The 18,138-nt window shown below is 49.1% G+C and overlaps 1 protein-coding gene across 12 annotated transcripts in view; it reads left to right on the top strand.

The window, feature by feature from the left end:
* Positions 1-18,138, top strand: part of Foxn3 (forkhead box N3) — a 389,572-nt gene that overhangs the window by 270,786 nt on the left and 100,648 nt on the right. For all 12 annotated transcript variants that reach the window (XM_042261033.2, XM_076551210.1, XM_016005406.3 and 9 more), the window contains one exon: positions 10,397-10,461. In XM_042261033.2, the coding sequence (XP_042116967.2) occupies positions 10,397-10,461 (65 nt within the window). The remainder of the gene's footprint in view (positions 1-10,396; positions 10,462-18,138) is intronic.

Raw genomic sequence — 18,138 nt, 5'->3', positions numbered from 1 at the left:
GGTTTTTCGAGACAGGGTTTCTCTGCGTAGCTTTGCGCCTTTCCTGGAGCTTACTTGGAAGCCCAGGCTGGCCTCCAACTCACAGAGATCCGCCTGGCTCTGCCTCCTGAGTGCTGGGATTAAAGGCGTGCGCCACCACCGCCCAGCATAAGTTTTTCTTTATGCGTGTGTGTGTGTGTGTGTGTGTGTGTGTGTATGCGCGCGCGTGCGCACACACGCACACACACGTGTGAGTACAGGTGTGAGTGCCCGTGTATGTGTATAAAGGTCCAGAGGCGGACATTGGGTGTTTTCGTCTGTGGTTTTCTATCTCACTCCTTGAGGTAGCGTCTCTCGCTGTACCTTGGGCTCACCGTCCAGCTCTCTCCCAGGCCAGCAAGCCCCAGTGCCCTCCTGTCTCTGCCTTCCCACCCCCAGGTTACAGGCTCATCTCTTCATACCTGGCTTTTTCCTGCAGTGGTGGTTCTCTGGCTGATGAGTTAGGTGCTTTACCCTTTGAGTCATCTCCCTAGCCTTTGATTTTCTTGAGGAACCCCTGTGCTGTTTCCATTGTGATGTACGTGTTAAGAGTGAGCCCCGTGGGCAATCTGGTGGCATTGATCATAAGCCGCCCTTAACTACCTGCATGGACCTTGCCTTTTCTGTGTGCTTCTCCTTCATGTGTTGACATGGATAGGCCTGGCCACATGTGCACGGTGGACTCACATCTCAGAATCTCTGGTCTCTTTCGGAAAACGTGGAGTTGATCTCCCGAGGTCTGTGGACAGATGTCTTTTGGGGAAATCCCAGGCTGCTCCAAAGCTTAAGCTGGAACCACACTGGCCCTAGACTTGGAGTTCTAGGAACAGCTGCTGAGCCCTCCTCTGCCACCGTTTCAGTTGTGATTAGTATGTTCATTTGCATCTAAAAGGAGTAGTTTTCTTATCAGCACCATTGAGTTGGGAACCAGTGTACTCCATTTATGTAGAGTGGCCCATTTAAACGGGGCCCATTAAGCAGTAAAAGTAAATGTGGGTGTTTTACAAATGCAAATACATCATGCAAATAATGTGCTTTCTGCTGAATGGTGCCATGGTTTTCATATGTAAAATTAGAAACGTGTAGCACTAAGATAATGATAAACACCTTTGCAACTGTTCAGTAAGATGTATACTGAGCCGGTGCTTCTGAAAACCCAGCCTTGGGTTTAGGCAGGATTTCTTCAGGACGCCCAAACAGGCCTTCCGTATTATCCAAAATATACATGTACTTATCTAGTTATTTATATATTCCTAGGTAATCAAGAAGTCACAGAAAAAAGGAGTTCAAAATCACCTCGCTCATTACTTACCATCAGTGATGAGGTTTCTGATTTTCTTTCCCTTTTCCAAAGAATGTTTATATGATCGTAGGGGAAGGAGGCATAGCATAGGCATGCTCCTTTGTAAAGGATTTCATTATAGCTCTATTAGAGATTGGTTTTTAATTCTTAAAGTTTGAATCATTGTGTTAGGGAGATGCAAGCAGCATCCCTACTCTTTCTTTTAGTAGAATGATGACAGCTGTCTTCTGTGTGCAGTGACTTTAGTCTACCTCTAGGTGGGGAGTCGCTGTTGGACAAATGCACACACGCCTGGAAAGTAAAAGGAAAGGTACCAGGTACCCGAGGGGCTGGATAGACTCTAAGTGCCAGAGGAATTCAGAGAGCTCGCCCAGTAGAAGCTGTTGGAAGATGCCTTCCTGGGGTGGTTCTCCTGAGAACAGGACAGGGACAGGCAAAAAGGAAGATGGGCTGCGATGAATCCTAGAAGCGTATGGCCTGTGTGTGTTAAAGATACCCCCCCCCCCCCAGACAACGTCTGGAGGACAGCGGGAAGATGTTGGGAAAGATGGCAGGGCTTCTGAGCTGACTGATAGCAGGACGCAGCCCTGATGGCACCTGCCCTGCCCCATGAGCTCTCCTGTGTCTGTGTACCCTGAAGTCTACAAATGAAACATTACATAGCGATTCATTATATAGAAGACACACGAAAATGAGATGCCTGTTGACATGGAGCAAGAGCTCCAGTGACACCCATGTGCTACCCCCACCCCACCCCCATCCCCGTCCTCCCACACCCACCCACCTGGCTTGGCCAGGCTAAGGGAGAGTTACTCAGGGCAAATGGCTGTGAGAGAGAGCCTGGGTGGAGAGGCCTCCTGATGTTAGGGAGAACTTCTCAGGCACACGGAATCAGTGAGGCTACAAAGGCAGAGGAGACTTGAGGGCGAGTTGACGGGAAGGAGCAGAGGAAGAGAAAATGGGCAATGACTGTTAGAGACTCCAGGAGTATGACCCGGGACGTAGGTGCGGATTTCACTTTCCTCTCTTTTGTTAGATGAGGAATGTAGATTTCAAGTTTAAGCGCTCATCCCTTCAGCCACTATCTGATAGTCACAAGCCAAGTTCTCAGTGTTACTAAATAAAGATTCAAGAAAAGCGCAAGTGTGCTGTGTTTGAATGTTGAAGGTACCACTGGACAAACAGTGACGGGTATACTGTGGAAGCCTCCAGATTCATACATTAATGCCCTAACCTTCTAGTACCTTAGAATATGACCTTGCTTGAGAATAAAGTCCTTGAGGATGAAATTAGCCGCCGTGAGGTCCTGTTAGAGCAGGGTAGACCACGAATCCAGTATGATTGGTGTCCTTACACTCCTGAGGTTTTTGGAACAGACAAGGGAGCGTGGGGGACATGCTGTGTGAACTTGAAGGCGGAGGTCACAGTGACACTTGGAGAAGCCAGGGAGCACCCGGGGTTGTGGCAGACTAGCAGAAGCTAGCAGAAAGGTCTGGAAAGAATGGGGCTGAGGGTATTCTGAGGCTGAAGGTGGAAAGGATTTTAAAGAGATAATGCCCCAAACAACGGGGAACTTACATAAGCAGAGGCAGAGAGTGCTGTTACCTGAGAGGGTGGGACGGGAGGAATGGGGAGGGGGGGTAGTTTCCATTTTCTCTCTTTGTGCTGCTCTCACAGAATCTCTAACCGAGGCAATTCCTAAACAATAGAAATTTAATTCTGGAGCCCGGGAATCCCCAGAGCAAGGCTTTGGCAGATTTCTCACCTGGTTCCTCGGGGTACGGATCCTCAGAGTGCCCCAAATAGCACGTTTCAATGTGGTAAATGTCTGCTGGAGTTTTTATAGTTACAGAACTAAAGGAAATCATAAAAGAAGAGGCTTTTCAAAACATCGGTGGGAATATCAGGTAGGCACTTTCCAGGCAAACCTTGCCAAGGTCTCACGTGCTACCCGCCCAAGACCCTGAGCCTTCTGGCTGCTCGAAGCAAGTGTTCTGTTAGTCCTTTCTGAAAGGACTTATTAAATAGGAGGGGGCCTGGCAATGGATGGCTACTAAGGGACTGAAGAACCAAGATAACTGGGCTGCAGACCTGTAACATCCCAGCTCTCCACCATCACCAAAGCTCCAGGCCATTCATCTGGTGGGACTTTAATACAGTGCATTGCCCTCCCTCCCTCCCTCCCTCTCTCCCTCCCTCCCTCCCTCCCTCCCTTCCTCCCTCCCTCCCTTCCTCCCTCCCTTTTTCCCTCCCTCCCTCCCTTCTTTCCTGCCCCCCCCCCAAAAAAAAGAAAAAGAAAACCAACTTTAATTGACAGTCGTGAGCCGGCCAGCCACTACTGATATAAATAAAATGAGAGTGTGTCTGCCCCAGAGACACTGTCACCTGTTGTCAGTTGCTTACAGGCACCCCAGGCCCCGGCCTAGGAGGGCATGGGTAGTCAAGGACACACAGGGCCATCTGTGGGCTGGTCTGTGGGAGTCTCCAGTGATGATACTTGCTTAGGTTACAAAGCCATTCCACTTCCTACTGTCGTCCGTGTTTTGCCCTCTGAGAATCTTGCCACTCTGTTGCTTACGCTTTCTGGGGTCCCAGATGGTGGTGGTCTGATCACTTCAGTGACTGCCTCCTGATGGTTGTCAACCTCCAAACACTCGCCAGCCCTGGGAGGCCTCCACCTGTCCGGTTTAAAGTTTCTTTGGAGGAGCAGGTGTCTGTCCCTGAAGCTGTTTCTTTAGCCATTGGTGTTTAAAAACCGTTTGGTTGTCTCTGGACTAACGAACAGTTGCATTTGGAAACTCTGAAAACATCCTTCAGGAAAAGATGAGACGCGCCCTCGTCTGTCACAGGAAAGCAGAAGAGAGCGCAGGGCACTTGAGGAAGAGCGGCACCAAACCAAGGCTGTCTCCTGTGTCACTGTGTGGCCTCCTGTGGCCTGGAGTGTGTCGGGAAATGTCTCCAAACTGCAGGTTTCTTGGAATCAGGATGACAACGGGAACTTTTGCGGTTTACAGAGCACCTGTCTCTGATACCTCCCATCCCGTTTCGTTCTTGGGTGCCGCAGGTGATCGGTTGCCCCACAGCTTACAAGCGGACAGTTGAGGCTTGGGCAAGTTAGGAGACCTGCGGCTGTGTTTTGTACCCTCTGGCTGGGATGTTCACACCGCCTCAGATAGGACCAGCCGCTTTCTACGATTCCCTTCTAATGCCCAGACTCTCCTGTTTTAGTTCCTTTGTTTTTGTTCGATTATGTTTCAGTAACTTTATTTTTTTTCTTAAAATGTTTTTTATTGTTTGATAATTTCATCCGTGCCTATAAAGTGTTTTGATTAAGCTTCCTCTCCCATTCCCTCCCTCCAGCTCCTCCTCCCCCCACCCTACCTTCCTTCTTGTGGTCCGTGCCCCCCTCTCCCCCACCCCCTTAGTCCTGCCTGCACATGCAGGGGTATAGGACTGCCTGCACATGCAGGGGTATAGGACTGCCTGCACGTGCAGGGGTATAGGACTGTCTACTGGAGCCTCCCTGAGGCCACCTCTCTGAAGAAATGGATTCTCTCTACCCCAGCAGCCATCATTTCCCAGTAGCCCTTCATTTAGGAGCTGGGCTTCATGAGCCTCTCCCTCACTGCACTGGGGTTGTGGCGGGCTTGACCCGTGGGTGCAGGCGCAGCTGCTGTGAGCGCGTGTGGACAGCCCTGTCACGTCCGGCGGATAGGATAGCTGCAGCTGTCCACTACCTGCGGCTCTTTCTAGCTTCCCGCCCGTTCTTCTGCGATGACTCCCGAGGCTCCTGTTTTATGATGAGAGGTTATGAACGTATGGAGGGTGTCCTGAGAGTTCCAGATACTTGCTTACCTACGCTCCAAGTGATGCTTCTCCGAAAAGTGGGGTGATTGGTTACCCCCAACTTCTGTGTCTGTATCTCTGCCTAGGCCCTCCTAATAACTACATTACACATTTCAGACACTTTGCGTCCTTCCCTCAGGGGTTGTGGGAGGGCCTGAGGGGAGGTTCTCCACTTCTCTGTTATTTTCCTGGTGATCTGTCCTCGGTTAGTTTAAAGGGACAGAATTCCAACATGGTTTGTTTTTGTTTGTTTGTTTTTCTTTCTCCTCAGGTAGGGTTGGCCTGCACAGTGGACCCTGGTGTGCCAGTGATGAATTCAGTGTGTGTGTGTCTGTGTGTGTGTGTGTGTGTGTGTGTGTGTATGTGTGTGTATGTGTGTGTATGTGTGTGTACACGTACGTACGTGTACAGGTACTCTGACTGTTTTATTCCTGGCAAAACATTCAGTGGTGGATCTATAAGTCCTGAAGATTCCTTCACACACCCTTTCCAGTGCTAGGGTGTAGCAGGAATCACTGCCACACTGCTTGAAGAATAGGCAAGCTCAGGCCCCCATGAGGACTGAAGCAAGCTGAGCCGCCCTGTCAGTGTGCTGTGGGCCAATTTGGTGAACAGCGAGGGAGGGCAGACAGAGAGAGTGTGAATTACCCACCCCTGTCTTCTTGCCCAACACGCCAGGCTGCAGGTCAGTCACCCGTTCCGGAGCCCCTCTGTCTCCCTCCACACACCTGACACTTTCTCCCTAACTCTTAGGATTTTTATACATCCGTTTTTATAACCTAGGGTAAGCAGATGTTAGCGTGAAGTGTACCATCTTGCCGTTTTTAAGTGTGCTGCACTGTGGTGTTAAGAGCACTGGAGTCACTGTGTGCCCAGTCTCCATGACTTTTCACCTAGCAAGACCCAAACTCTGCCCATGAAACAGCCGCTGTCCACGCCCTCTTCCCCGCCCCCGACACGCCCCTTCCTGCTTCCGACTCTAGGCTCCGTTCATTTGGCATTCCTTCACATGCCCTCCATGCTGAAGCGACCTGTTCTCTGCAGTCTCTCAGTTCATGTGCGGCATCCGGGACCTGAGAAAAACAATACTTTCCTCAGTCTGCTTGCCGCTGGGCACGGAAAAAGTCCAGACTGGCGAATGCAGGAGTGGGTCTTGCCAGAACTGCCCAAGCTTTGGGTTGATGATACTCCCCAATTTCACAGTGAGTGATGCTCATGTGTATAGGGTAGACATCTGACAGACTGTATCATGATTCCAAGAACTTCCTCAGGGCCCTGTCACCTGTTGCTGGGAGAGCATCCTCTTGGGAGTGCAGAAAAGAACATGAAGCGCAGGAGTGATTGAAGACTGCGGGCCTCTGGAGGGATACGTGGTGTGCTGTTGGGAGACATTGTGTCTTCTCTTGGTTTCTGTTGGCTCAGCACTGGGCTCGACATTCTGCTGCACAGTTTTCTGAAATGCTAGTTCAGAGACAGACTTTTGGCAGGCAAGGCCCTCTTCACCTGTTGGGCCGCTTCCTTTGCCACCAAGCCGGTGTGGCTGATAGTGCTGAAGGTCACCGTTAGCGCATTATTGAAATGAGACATTTGCTGGGCAGGCGGGCGGGCGTTGTATTGTTTCTGCTAACGGGAGCCCACTGTCTTTGGCATATGGTTAGTCACACTCTTTTTCTAGCCTGGGACTTTGCCTAGGAGAGATTCCTAACAAAAGACCTTTCCTGGGGAAGGATGGTGAAGAGAATTCTGTGTGGGAAGGCAGAAAGGGCAAGCGGGAAGTTGAGCAGGGGAGCGAGGCAGACGCTCTGGAAGCCCAAGTCTGGGCTTGTGCTGACAGGAGCATAGGTCCCTTGACTTCCCTGGACTGTGGTTGGTTGCTCACCTGTGGAAGGTAATCTCTGTTCTGCCCGCCACACAGAATCGGGAACAGTAGGCTCAGTGGTTGACCCCTTGCTGTTGTAGTGATCAGCAGTGTGGGAACCATGGTGAGATAGTTAGAACCCACCCAGTTCTCGGTCCTTTCTGGCCATTCTGCATGGAAGTGACATTCACCGGCCACTTGTATTTACAGGAGCCCGTTTTTGTATATCGCTCCTCCCCTCCACTCTTGATCTGCAAGAGAGGGTGCGGGTGGGAGGGCCACAGCCCCGCACAAACATCCCACCACTATTTTCTCTGAATGCTTGTAGTTAATATGCATTTTTAAGTAATTTCATTTGGATGTATTTTTAACGAACTTTGAGCTCTAAAGGCCAATCAGCCAGGGATGTCTCTCTCCAGCTGCAGGAATAAAAATCAAGTTTGTGCTTTGCCAGCCTGCAGCTGGAGCCAGGGCCATCAGAAGGACGTATGACAGTTAAGTTCTTAGAAGTCACAGATCGGAGTTTTATTAGTGTTTTTTGTTCTTCTCCCCAGTTTTTTGTAGCACCAAACACAGTTCTCAGTAGGCACTTGACAAATCCTCAAATCCCTAGCAGTCAGATGACGTCATTTTGAGGGAGAATCTAAGGAGCAGGTGGAATATGGCACTGGGGAATGCCCAGCTCACTTCACTGCTACTAACTCGCGTGCGTGCGCGTGCACGCACGCACACACGCACACCCCTACTCTTAGAATGCAGCAGGTCTGTTAGCAAGGGGCCACTGCAGGCAGCCTGCTGGGCCAAACCTCCTTCCACCCCCTGAGGACAGACCAGAGGGAAGGCAGAGCCCAGTGACCGCAGAATACTGATCAGTGACTTAAGGTGTTAAAAGGGTGCTGTGGAAATCCTCCCGTAGATTTCTATCCTACAGAGAATTTTCCTTATCTAAAACCACCGGGTTTATCTGACCTCAGCTCCCCATATTTGCTCCATCCTGGGTGTCGGCTCGGTTTGCAGCCAAATCAAGGTCAGGATAAAAAGGAGATTTGGGTGGCAGTCAGCTGGATATCCAGGCTTCTGCAGTAATACTCAATTATTGAATTCTCCAGAAGCAATGAACTCCTCTACGTCATGAAGTCCTCAGTTTTTAAATATCTTTATGAGCCAGCCAGTTCAGTATTGGCAGCAGCCAGCTAGCTTACTGTTTCCTGCTTTATTATAAAGATAAGGTGGCAGGTTCAGGGAACTCACCGGAATTGTTAAAGGCCAGCTTAAGCATTTTAACGCACCTTGTTCTTCCTGACTGAGCCTTAAAGGGCCCCCCAGATGCCATAAGAAAGGAATCACGCCAGAGAGAAATCAGCCTGCCACCATCGTTCTGCAGCCCCAGCAGGGTTTGCTACTGTTCCGTGCACCCCCTTGTCACTCAGAAGCCCCACCTGCCAGAGCTGACAGTGTGGACTACATGTATGGAATGCATTATTTCTGATCACTCTTAGCATAGTGCATCCAAAGCAAATAAAACAGAAAGGTCTATGAGCATTCAAGTTCCCAGTACATGAACTCCCCAGATCTACAGGTGCCACTCAGGCCTCCACAGTGGAGCAGGGGCTACACTAAGGTAAGTGACACCATTCGGTTTCCCATATAAAAGTTTTACACACACACACACACACACACACACACACAGTGTTAACTGTATATGCACAGTCTATTATGCTTGCAAAGTTTATGCATAGAGATGTACAAATCTTAATTTAAAGCTTCTTTGTTGCTAGAGAGTGCCAAGGGTCATTTGGACTGAGGACATAGTTCTGATACAGTTGCTCCACACGGTGTGCAAACCTATAATTCATTTAAAAAAGAAAAAAAAAAAAACCAACCCAGCCTGGAACTTAGCAAGGCATGCGGAAGTGGAGTGCAGGAAAACAAGAGATGCCCGTGTTTGCAAGTGCAGTTGACATTATCGTGCTATTTAATAGCATTTTTGTGTGGTGGCTCTTCTCCCTTTCCTAACTCCTCCTCAATCATGTACTGTGTCCCTATAGCTGTGACAATACTTGTACCTCTGGTAATGAAATTCTGGCAGGCAGAATGCCTGGTATCTTCCTTTCTTGTTAACAGCCCTGCTATCCTTCACAGCCAGACTCCAGCTGACTACTGAAGCATTCTTGTACTCATTCAGGGGTGTGTGCGTGCATCTGTGATGGACTTAAAAATGTAGTGTGTGTGTGTGTGTGTGTGTGTGCGCGCGCGCGCGCGCATCTGTGATGGACTTACAAATGTAGTATGTGTGTGTGCGTGAGTGTGTGTGCGTGTGTGTGTGTGTGTGTGTGTGTGTGTGTGTGTGTGTGTGTATGCATCTGTGATGGACTTACAAATAAATGTAGTGTGTGTGTGTGTGTATGCATGCATCTGTGGTGGACTTACAAATGTATTTCTCTGGCCAATTTTAATTTGTTAAATGTTGAATATGATTGATGCTGCATTAACCAACATCATTTGCCATATACTGTTTTGGTGAGCGTCATTGAAATTGCCTCTCGGGCCGGATGTGCTAACATTGTGAACCGACGGCTTCCTAACATTAATCTTAAGCTGGTCCCTGATTGAGGATAACCCCCTTTCCACTCGAAGGGTTTTTTACTAAGATTGGGTGGCCATAAAGTTTTTCACTGACTGTCTTAAGACAGTGAAAATGCTCATCCAGAGATGCAGCGGGTGCCTTAGTGATATATTGATCTTGCTCATGGTCTTGCCTCTGCTGGTACTCTAGTGTGGGTGGCAATGCGTCTGCAGAGTGTTTTATGGGGACGGAGTACAACATTTTAAGCCAAGAAATTGAAAACAAGATGCAAAACAGCATTAGAGAGGGCAGGAGGGGACCAAGGTCACATCTTTGTGGAGAGGATTTGGTCGGAGAGATGGCAAGAAAGGCCCGCTTGGGTATATTGCCCACAAGTTCCGATGTGTAACCAGGGAGTGCCAGCGGTCTTGGTCAGTCCCAAGACACAGACAAGACTTGTTGGCCACATGTATCCCTGAGCTCATGAACACGTTAGCAAGCATTCAGCGCTTAATGAAACCACCAAATCAGATCACCAACCACATGCATTTGCTGGTGGCCTGTAGATGATCTCAATGGCCAGGTGTGACCCTGGCCAAGATGATAACCAGAATACTCACAGAGAAGGTTTTGCTGTGGGGAAAGAAAGCCTGTTTTTAACCTAATTATTTTTAAAGCATGCCTTGGGGACATTTTCAAGGCCACCCTGTGTGAAGTTTGGAGAAGGGGTCGCTAGGGAAAGGGCTGCTGGGAAGCGAGGTGGATCCCGGTCTCAAACCTCACACACATCTGTGTTCTCTTCCAGCACATCAGGTCCACCCATCTGGCCAGGCAGTACCTTCTTCAAGAGAAATGGAGCCCTTCTGCAAGGTAGGTGTCTGGGAGGCACCGCCTCCTGTTCCCTCATCTCCTCCTAACCTCCTCCTGGCGCATGGTGCCAGCCGAGGCTGCTCCCGTCTGGTTAGCAGTGACTGCTCTCTGGAGAGGTGTGTGACTGCTGTGCCCTGGGTCTGAATGCCAGCTCTCTTATTTCCTTCTGCTCAAGTGTCTTTGCTGCTGTGAAATGTGAGTTTGAAACCAGGCCACTGTCCCAGGACCGTTTCTGTGGTGGCGTCGGAACAGTGACAGTGGGAATGTGGAGTGCACACCGGGCTGATCAAAGCAAACTCTTCTGTGGTTCTGGTACCTGGGATGATCAAGGCTGGTTTGGGTGTTTTGACACTTTTGTCATCATGGAGATGCGTTTGTTTCCTGCTTCCTCCTAACGTTTCCTGTGTGCCTGGAAGGTTGGCTGTAGTTTGTTCTGCTGCTCCAGGGACAGTCGGTCATCTAGAGTCATCTGCTGAGGGACTGTGTTCCAACCCTTCCTCAAATGTGGTGCTCGTTCCTATCAAGGAATTCAAACTGTCTTTTCACCTCTGCTTGTGCTGTTAAATCGCTTTACAATGGCCAGCGTTGAAGGATGGATGGCTGAAAACGGATGACGTATGCCCAATTCTTTAAAAGTTACTTTTGGGTTATGGCTGTTGTGGATATCTGCTCTATGGGTAAGCTGGCCCTCAGATTTCATCCCCGCCACTCCCCTAAATCCTTGTTGAATATCCAGGAGTTGGGGATGAGAGGGCAGCGGAGATACTGAAAGCATGTGGACAGCAGTGTGCCAAGAGCTTCAGAACTGTGTTGTTGTGGGAATGGGGGGTTTGATGCCTTTTGGCCGGCTGTTCAGCCTGACTTGTAAAGGGTACACTGAAGCGAGCCATGTGTATGGAGGGGTCAGGTACTCCTGTGGTTAAGAAGAGACAGTTACTATTGAGTTTCTGGAGTAGTCCCAGCCATGGTGAGAGGGATGATTCTTGTTTCATGGGCCACACAGTTTCATGCTTTTTAATAGCTTGTGAAACCAGGAGCTGGAGAGTTTTGGGGTGGTTTTGTTTGTTTGTTTTGTTTTGTTTTTGGTACAGATGAAGTTGGGTGAATCCTACTTTTGTAGCCATCATAGGTGCCCTAAATGTCTACAAGAAGAGAAGGAATTGACACGTGGTTGCTAAGGTTGGGTCACCCTCTGGGTTTTTCTCAAGTGAAGTTCAGCGTCTCCGGTGTCTTTTCATGTAGAGCTTGGGTACGGTTCACCTTTGGATTATTTTTAGAATTGGGATTTTGTTTGCTTAGATGTTTTTCCTGTTCCACATTTAGTAGATTACTCTGTGGGGATCAGGTGTTTTGGTTTGTACTGATGATAGAAAGCCATGGAAAGAGTTGATAACGCCCAAGGCTGGGTGAGTGCAGTGGGTTCTGTTCCGTGGTGGATGTGTCTTCCTTTTTTCTCCATGATTCAAAAATTTCCTTATTCCTTATACACTGGGACTTAAACTAGTACACATTTCCGATCTGCGTCAATTGAGTATAAAGTATGTGTTCTTTATTGTGCATTTGAAAACTACACGAATCTTTGTAAATTTGGGAGTGTGGGCAGGGATATGCGAACATTTTTTCCTGTGATGTTTTCACCATTTTTGCTCTACTCATCTAGAGTTCCTGAGATCCCTCTACCCTGAAAAGATTTCTTTAGACTTGAAGGGCATCTTCCAAAACGACCTTTTGTTTTCTTTGGGGGCTTAGAGGGCTGTCCAGAAGTTGCTAATGCCCGCAGTCAGCTTCACACCTAAAGGTTTGGGATCCAAAGACGAGGTCTCCCACCCCCACCACACACCTGACCTGTGTGCCCGCTTTCTCAGCCATGTACGCACCTTGTCTTCCCTCTAACCAGTAGGGGGCAGTCTTCTTTAGACACCAGACCAGGAAGGAACCCAGGCTCAAGGATTGTGTGCAGCCAGTGTGGTGAGCGAGGGTCCAGGAACAGGAAGACAGGCAGTTGGGCCACGTGGGGGAAGAGGAGGCTGACTTTTTGGCAGGAAGTTTGGTGAAGAGGGCTGACCCTTCAGCAAGGCCTCAAAACAGAAAGATGAGTGTGTGTGTGCGCGCGTGCGTGCGTGCGTGCGTGCGTGCGTGCGTGTGTGTGTGTGTGTGTGTGTGACTCAGAGATGTGGCATTGCCAGAGAGGGAAACCACAAAAGCACGTGGCCTCCCAAAGGACGACGACGCTGGACATGTGGCCCGTGATGGCAGGTGCCGCTTGACTGATCCAGATAAACCACTGTAAGTAGGAAACAGCATAGGGCTTCACCTACTGCCCTGTGTGATGAACAGCACAGGTCGCTGGGGAGTGTCGGTGGTTTGCCCTCGTGAACATGTGGCCCATGGCAGTTGCACACACACTGTCATTACTGCCCAGTGTCGTAAGAAGTCATGACCCTATACCCCTCGTCTAGGAAGGATCAGTATTGAAAGACAGTTTCCTTTTTTCTTACTTTTTGGAGGTAGTCTCGTGTAGCTCAGGCTGGCTCAGACTTGCTATGCAGTAAAGGCTACCCTTCAACTTTTGGTCCTTCTGGGATTATAGGTGTGCCACCACCATGCCTTGCTCTTCCAAGACAGTTCCCCCGACAAGGCATATGGTTTTCACACCATCGTAAAGCTGAAAAAACAAAACAAAGCAAAGCAAAACAACCCAAAAGTCAGAGACTTACTGTAATGTGATATTCTAAGGGGAAATAAGTGGAAGTGAGTGAAAACCTGAAACGGTGTTGAGACCAAAGTGACGTAATACAGCAGGGACCTGCCTGGTTGTTTCACAGTTGTTTGGCTTATGAGCTGGTGAACAGCACATTGGTATTTTCTGACATAAAACTAACAGGAAGAACTAGCTAGAAGCACCCAATGTCTTCCTCGGACCTCGAGTGTGGCACCGTCTCTTGGTTCAGAAATCACAGGCAGGCTGGGCTGTTGAGTCACCTCTCGGTTTGAGGATAATGGGGGAGGATTTGGTTTGGATTACACCAGGCAGGGCTACTTCACATAATTGGTCATTTCATCAATTCACAGTGTTTATTCTGAATGCCATTTAGGCTGTGAGAAACGATTTCAGTGTTCTAGCAGTTTCCACGGACTGGAGAGCCCTTCAGTTTTTGTACAATAGAAACCAAGCAGAGCCTCACAAGGGGACAAGCCTGTTGTCTAACAAGGGACCTGGGGCACATCTAAACACAAGTGGGTCTTATTGGGAGGCTTGCAGGAGTGGCCAGCTGGCAGGTGTCTCCAACAGACCCCGTCTCTTTGCGTTTCTGTGTTACAGTCTGTATGTGTTTAGATGAAACAAAAATATTAGCTTAGTGATGCCTTATTTTCTGAATAAAAGGAGGAAATTCTTTTTAAGGATTTCTCCTTTTCCGCCCCACCCCCAACCATTGCAAACTTAGATTTAGTTTATTTCATTTAAATGTCACCATGGCTTGAATTATTTCCACGAGTCTGTGTTTCATAATTAAAGATAGTGCTCACCCTGGTCTGCCCCTTCATCTGGCCTCTAATGGTTTTGCCCTAAGAGGACGTAAGACAACACACACACACACACACACACACACACACACACACACACCTTTAGTTTCTTGCCTTCTGCTACAACTTGGCACAAGCAGGGCCTGACCTTCCTGGCAGCCATCTCTGTTCCTTTGTCCTTCTTAGGCCTCGTAGCCCCTGAACTGGGCAGTTTTGCTCAGTGAGAAGCTGCTGTACCCAGCCGGTCGGTCACTCTGGCCGCTCTAATCCCCGTTCTTCCTCTGGGAAGCGCCCCCTGCACCCATCCACACTACACTACCTGTGAGTTTCTCTCTTCACTTTTGTGTCAGGCTGGAGCTGCCCAGGGGAGGCCACTCAGCCCAGTAGAGAGGGCCTGGTCTGCCGTAAGAAGCCAGCTGCTGTCAGCACCAACAGGAACTCCTTCTCAAACTTCCCCAACCAGCAGCTGATACCCTGCCTCCTCTGGTTCCCCTTCCCCTTCCTCCTTCACTCTAGCATTGGCTGACTGTTGTTGTTATTATTATTACCAAATAGTACCAAAATAAAATGACTATTACACATCTGTGTCCCTAGCATGCCGCGAATGAATCGAAATAACTTGTATTCCCACACAACAGGTTTTTCTTTCCGCTGGCTGCCGCCAGCCCACAGGATAAATAAGCTAATGCAATGGAAGGAAATCCTCAGAGGCATTTTCAGTGCACAGAGCAGGATGGTGGGGCCACAAGCCCAACAGCAAATGCGGGGGAGAAAAAGGAGACTGGTTCTCTTGCTGTCCGGTGCATGTTGTTTCTGGGTGTGCACAAGTGCATGCGCCATTGGTAAGCCATGCATGAAGACGACTGCCCTGGGGAATGGAATTTTTCATGTTCTGTGTTGGCTTCCAGCACCTCTTCCCACCCCCCCACCCCCCACCCCCCACCCCCAACCTTTATCTGCTGCTGTAACTCGGCCATGCGTCTTACCCCTAGAGAGATGAGGGAATTCCCATTTGATTTTATTTCAGGACATAAAAGGCTCAAGTGTGAGTGCTCAGAAAAACCCAGGCTCTGAGTTAGATCCTCAGGCTCTGGTCCTCAATGAACTCCATGACTTTAGTCAAGATGCAACCCAAGCTCCGTTTCTCTTCACGGTAGATGCAGGAACGCCCCTCTGGGACAGTTTCCTCCCAGCTCCGAGCCATCCGAGCCACTGTCCTATAAACAACAGATTAAAATGAACCATGGAAGAAGTGTAACCTTTAGCCAGACGTCCTCTGTGGATCCAAGAAGGTGGGCAGAGAGAGTGTGCATGTAGGTTGGCTAGACAATCAGTCATCAAACAGAAAGGTTTTCAAAGCTCTCACAGCTCGTCATGAAGCAGTATGGTATAGATTCAGACAACCTGGAAAGAAATCTTGTCTCGGCTTCCTAAGCAAGTCACTTAACCTTCATATTAGTCCAATTTCTGTTGTTATAGCAAAATAGCCAAGAGAGGATAAATTACAAAGAGAAGAGGTTGCTCTCAACCTCAACGTCTGAAGTGGATCGGCTCTCGTGATTCCCCCTTTGACAAGGGCTTCATGACAGTGGCATCCCAGTGATAGGAACACACCGAGAAAGGATCACGGGGCGAGACAGGAAACCAGAAGAAGATGTATTTTTAATTTTAGGCGTATGGATGTTTTGCCTGCGTGGGGATGTGTGTACCACATGCGTGCAGTGCCCACAGCGGCCAGAAGAAGGCATCCCCATGTTAGTAACTGTTAGTTACTAACCATGTTAGTAGAGTCACCCACCATGTTAGTGCTGGGATCAAACCCAGGTCATCTGCTAGCACCACCCGTGCTCCTAACCGCCAGGTCACCTCACCACCACCACTACCACCCCCGAGGGGCTTGTCCTGTTCACCTTTGGCAACTCTCTCTCCTGTGAATTCACCCAAGACCAGCATCAATCCCTTCCTAGGCCCTTGTCCTTAATGATAGAACCACCCGCCTGTTGCCTCTATCTCCAAAGGCTTCACCCTCTCACATGCTCAAGGCGAAACATTCTGAAAATCTTCTCAGGAACATCCTTCTCCATTACCATTTCGAGTGCCAGCCTCGCCAGCATCTCCTTCCTGAATCCAGCGGGATTTGGGGACCATGTGGTCCAGGACACCCATTTCTCTCCTTCAAGGGCCCACACCTCAGGTTTCGTTTGGGTTTCTAAGGACTCTCCCCTCCCCACCCCCCATCTCTTTCCAAGCCCTGGGCTTTCTGATGTCTCTCATCTCTTCCACAAGCTGACTCTTTTGTCCACTGTGCAAAGGAGGACATTCACCTCTTGAATAAACCCGCTTCTTGCCCCCAGGCACACCCATTAAAACAACTCAGCACTAATAGAAAGGGGAGGGACAGCTCCTCTCTGCTTTTGCCCTCAAGTGCTCGCTGCCTTCTGTCCTCCTTGGCCCAGGATAGACTCTGGGTTTGCAGGAGGAGCCCTTTCTTTGTTTCCTGGCACTGTTTGTCTTTCTGTTCCATAGCGAGCACAGATTTTTATGGGAGCGCAGTAGCCGTCAGCTGGCTGCTCTGCTTACAGAGGTGAAGCTAAAGGGGTGCTCTTTGGCTCCTCTAGTGTTTTGTTTGCACTTTGGGACATGCTTTTATGCTCACTAAAAAACACAAGGAAGTACCCTTTTCAAAGAGGCTGTGTCTCTGAGGATGACCTTGGACTTCTAATTGTTCTGTTGCATGAATCTTAAAGAGTCTTGTTAATAAAATCAAACATGAGGCCAGTTATTGGGGTGAATGCTAGAAGATCAGAGAAGCAGAACAAGCCACAGCTACCTCTCACCTCGCCAGTTCCTCAGCTGATCTTGTTTCCTCAGACTGGAAGTTTCTGAGTCCTCATCCGAATGGCTCTCCGCTGAACTGTGCTGCTCAAAAGCCTGAATCTTAACCAGACAAATCCTTAACCAGGCAAATGCTTCTAGTTTCTGGCCTTCATGCCTTATAAACCTTTCTGCTTTCTACCATCACTCCCTGGGATTAAAGGCTCGCTTTCTGGGATTAAAGGCGTGAGTCACCATGCCTGGCCGTTTCCAATGTGGCCTTGAACTCACAGAGATCCAGATGGATCTCTGCCTCTGCAGTGCTGGGATTAAAGGCGCAAGTGCCACCATTTTTCTAGCCTCTGTATCTAGTAGCTGTTCCCTTCTCTGACCCCAGAAAAGTTTATTAGAGTACACAATATTTTGGGGAACACAGTGCCACCACATTGTTCTTTATCTCCCCGAGTGCTGGGATTACAGGTGTGTGTGTTAGCTTGTCCAGTTGGTGTGGTGATGGGGATGGGAGGCTTTGTGCATGCTAGGCAGGAGCTGAGCTGCACGCCCACACCCGTGATTCCAGCCATGCCAACTTCCCCAGTGTCTGTAGCCTGCCATGGAATCTAAGACACCTGGAGTTACATGTTGTGCATTTTCCTGCTTGGCCCTAACTTTAGCTCCTCTCTGAACCCCTGTCTCTAATAATTGTCTGAATGAAAATCTCATATTGCTTTCTGGAAAAGCAGCCCGGTGAGCGGACGGTAGAGCTAGAAGTTGCTGCCCTCAAGGCTGAGGACATGACATTGCTGGTGGTGGTGGTGGTGGTGGTGGTGGTGGTGTATGTGTGTGTGTGTGTGTGTTTGTATACATGCACTCTCTCTTTCTCTCTCCCTCCTCTGTCTCTGTGTCTCCCTCTCTCTCTCTCTTTCCTTCTCTCTCTCCCTCTCTCTCAGGTATGCTAAGCTGTGAATGTCAAGCATGAATGTCAAGACAACTGCCATTCTTGATCCTCACTGTTGGTCATGCAGCTCCTTCGGACTAGCTGGCCTGGGAGCTTCCAGGGATCCTCCTACCTCTACTTCTTCTCCCAGGAGGACCCTGCTGTTACAAACATTTGCACTATGCAGCTAGCTTTGGTTGGAGTCCTAGGCTTTGAATTCAGATCCCCACACTTGGTCAGGAATGGCTTTACCTACTAAGCTAACTCCCCAACACACCTCTATGGTTTTTAAAGATGGGATAGAGCAGAAGAAATCCTAGCATTAGCCCCTGAAAGAGTAATACAGTGAGTAACACCTACTACTGAGCAGCGATTTTATTTGATGTGCATTTTTATGGATA

The sequence above is a fragment of the Peromyscus maniculatus genome, chromosome 14, assembly GCF_049852395.1.
Source record: "Peromyscus maniculatus bairdii isolate BWxNUB_F1_BW_parent chromosome 14, HU_Pman_BW_mat_3.1, whole genome shotgun sequence".
Classification (NCBI taxonomy): Eukaryota; Metazoa; Chordata; class Mammalia; order Rodentia; family Cricetidae; genus Peromyscus; species Peromyscus maniculatus.
This window is presented reverse-complemented; position numbering and strand designations above follow the sequence as displayed.